Source organism: Penaeus monodon, chromosome 10 (genome assembly GCF_015228065.2).
Source record: "Penaeus monodon isolate SGIC_2016 chromosome 10, NSTDA_Pmon_1, whole genome shotgun sequence".
In the NCBI taxonomy this organism is placed as follows: domain Eukaryota; kingdom Metazoa; phylum Arthropoda; class Malacostraca; order Decapoda; family Penaeidae; genus Penaeus; species Penaeus monodon.
Window position 1 is genome coordinate 21,770,914 of NC_051395.1, and position 2,500 is coordinate 21,773,413.

The 2,500-nt window shown below is 43.8% G+C and overlaps 1 protein-coding gene across 2 annotated transcripts in view; it reads right to left on the minus strand.

Moving 5' to 3' along the window:
• Nucleotides 1-642: 642 nt before the first annotated feature.
• The window catches only part of LOC119577927, a 37,224-nt gene continuing 35,366 nt past the window's right edge, over nucleotides 643-2,500 (minus strand). For both annotated transcript variants that reach the window (XM_037925609.1, XM_037925610.1), the window contains exon 3: nucleotides 643-1,480. In XM_037925609.1, the coding sequence (XP_037781537.1) occupies nucleotides 1,182-1,480 (299 nt within the window). In that variant the 3' untranslated portion in view covers nucleotides 643-1,181. The remainder of the gene's footprint in view (nucleotides 1,481-2,500) is intronic.

Consider the following 2,500-nt stretch of genomic DNA (forward strand, 5'->3'; position numbering starts at 1 on the left):
ATGTACATATATACATATATGTGTGTGTGTATGTTTGTGTATGCATATATATATATATATATATATATATATATATATATATATATATATATATATATATATATATACATATATGTGTGTGTGTGTGTGTGTGTGTGTGTGTGTGTGTGTGTGTGTGTGTGTGTGTAGTGTGTGTGTGTCAGTGTGTGTGTGTGTGTGTGTGTGTGTGTGTGTGTGTGTGTGTGTGTGTGTGTGTGTGTGTGTGTGTGTGTGTGTGCGCCAGTATGTGTGTGTGCCAGAATGTGTGTGTGCCAGTATGTGTGTGTGTGCATGTGTCTGTTCGTGCAGAACCTCATTGTTAATCACGTTCTAGTTAAGTCAATGATGATTTTGTATAAACGATATCAGGGTTAACCAACCCTCGCTATTGCTGTATGTAGTCTTTCTTGTTGGTTTGGCTCGCATCAAATAAACCCATAAGTTTTCCTTTTATTACGTTGATTTGATATAAAATTCATTCAAGATATTTAAGAAACACTGACATTTTTTTTTCTTTTTATAGAATATATACAATACACTATACAGACTGATATATCTATATCTATATCTATATCTATATCTATATATATATATATATATATATATATATATATATATATATATATATATACTGTTATATATACTGTTTCCATAATTGATGAATTATAAAGTTTTAATCCAGACAAGTCGTAAAACAAAGTGCGGTGCAGATTAACAGCATATGGATGGAATATGAAGGAGGTGAGACATTGATCAATTACACATATATACAGGCAATCGCTCCCTGGAGTGTGTGTTAGTAAAGGGGAATGTTATTGTGAAAAACATGCTTCCTATATTCACTATAATGATAACAAGCAGAGGAAAATACTCTCAGTAGAATTTACGCTTTACAACTGACTTGCTCGTACTTTTTTTCTGAACTGAAAATGAGATGACAGGGGAGATACCTATGAGGCTCCTTGCTATTCAAGCAGCTGGTTCTCCTGCCGTTCTAGTGATCAGGCTATCTTATCTGAACCATTAATAAACACACGTTTGTACACATATCTATACAGTACCGAAAGGATAATAAAAAAAATACACATCTCTTCTCCTAATTCCCGACTTAATCATGATAAGTTGCTTTCCAGACCGAGGCAACAGAAGCCTTCGATCGCCGATCAGTTGCTGCTGTAGAAGGGGAAGAAAGGCCGGAGACTCTTGAGCATGTGAGGCGTGAGGTCGTTCGTTTTTCGATAATGCTGAAGCCGCAGGATTGCCTTGGCGTGGTCGAAGGTGCCGAAGTAAGGCTCGTCCTCGAGGATTATGTGGACGTGAGGAGGGACGTCGCGCTGCAAGACGAAGGCGTACATGCGCTCACGGACCTCCTTCGACGTGTGTTCGGGAGGCGTGAACTTGTCTCGGGTCTGGAAGGGAATCTCGTTGTCTTTGGCGAGGAAGCCGAAGGGGTTCCCGAGGTCTGCGGAGAGGGGATGATGGCGGGCATTATCACTATTGTTATTAATTTTACTTTTATTAATAGGGTAGAGGTGTAAAACAAATCTGGGAGATAAAGGTCTCCTCCCATGTTGCCGCTAATGACCTTAGCTGTTGACGCGGCAGACAATTTTAAATAATCAATCAAATCCTCCCATGTTTCTCGTTTTTTTTCGTCTAAATCAACTAATCTTGTTTCAACGCCATATGTCTACAGTAAGAGCTCAATCGATTATCATGGCAGGAGGTGATACTATAGAAGATGGATGATTGCCCATCTTCTATTTGTGGTTACTGGTGTCTTATCCCTTTGGGGAGAATCTGTTGTGGGTGTGAGTGCCCACAGGTATGGCTGGGTGCTGAAGTGAAGTCGGAGATCAACGGGAGAGCCGGCAGGCTCCCCAGTCGGCTAAGGACTGGGCAGTCCTTGTGGTGCTGCTACTGTTGTCTGCTCTGCTGGAGGATCGGGGAATGCTGATCTCGTTTTTCGGCTCTGCGGCTTAAATACACTAGCGCTGTGTAAGCGCGCAGGGAACGAGGGGAGCCCGCTGTCCAATGCGCGCGGACATGGCTGTGGACCTGGGTGACCCAACCTGGGTAACTATGCTGAACTCCAGGTTGCGGGGTCGTGCTGCTACAGGTACTCCCCCTCCAGAGAGTGAGCAAAGCGAGCGAGCGAAATACCATATCGTGTCACTCCGGGTGGTCACCAGTATAGAAGATGGATGGTTGCACATCTTCTGTTTGCAGGTTACTGGTGTTTTATCTCTTTGGGGAGAATCTGTTGTGGGTGTGAGTGCCCACAGGTATGGCTGGGTGCTGAAGTGAAGTCGGAGATCAACGGGAGAGCCGGCAGGCTCCCCAGTCGGCTAAGGACTGGGCAGTCCTTGTGGTGCTGCTACTGTTGTCTGCTCTGCTGGAGGATCGGGGAATGCTGATCTCGTTTTTCGGCTCTGCGGCTTAAATACACTAGCGCTGTGTAAGCGCGCAGGGAACGAGGGGA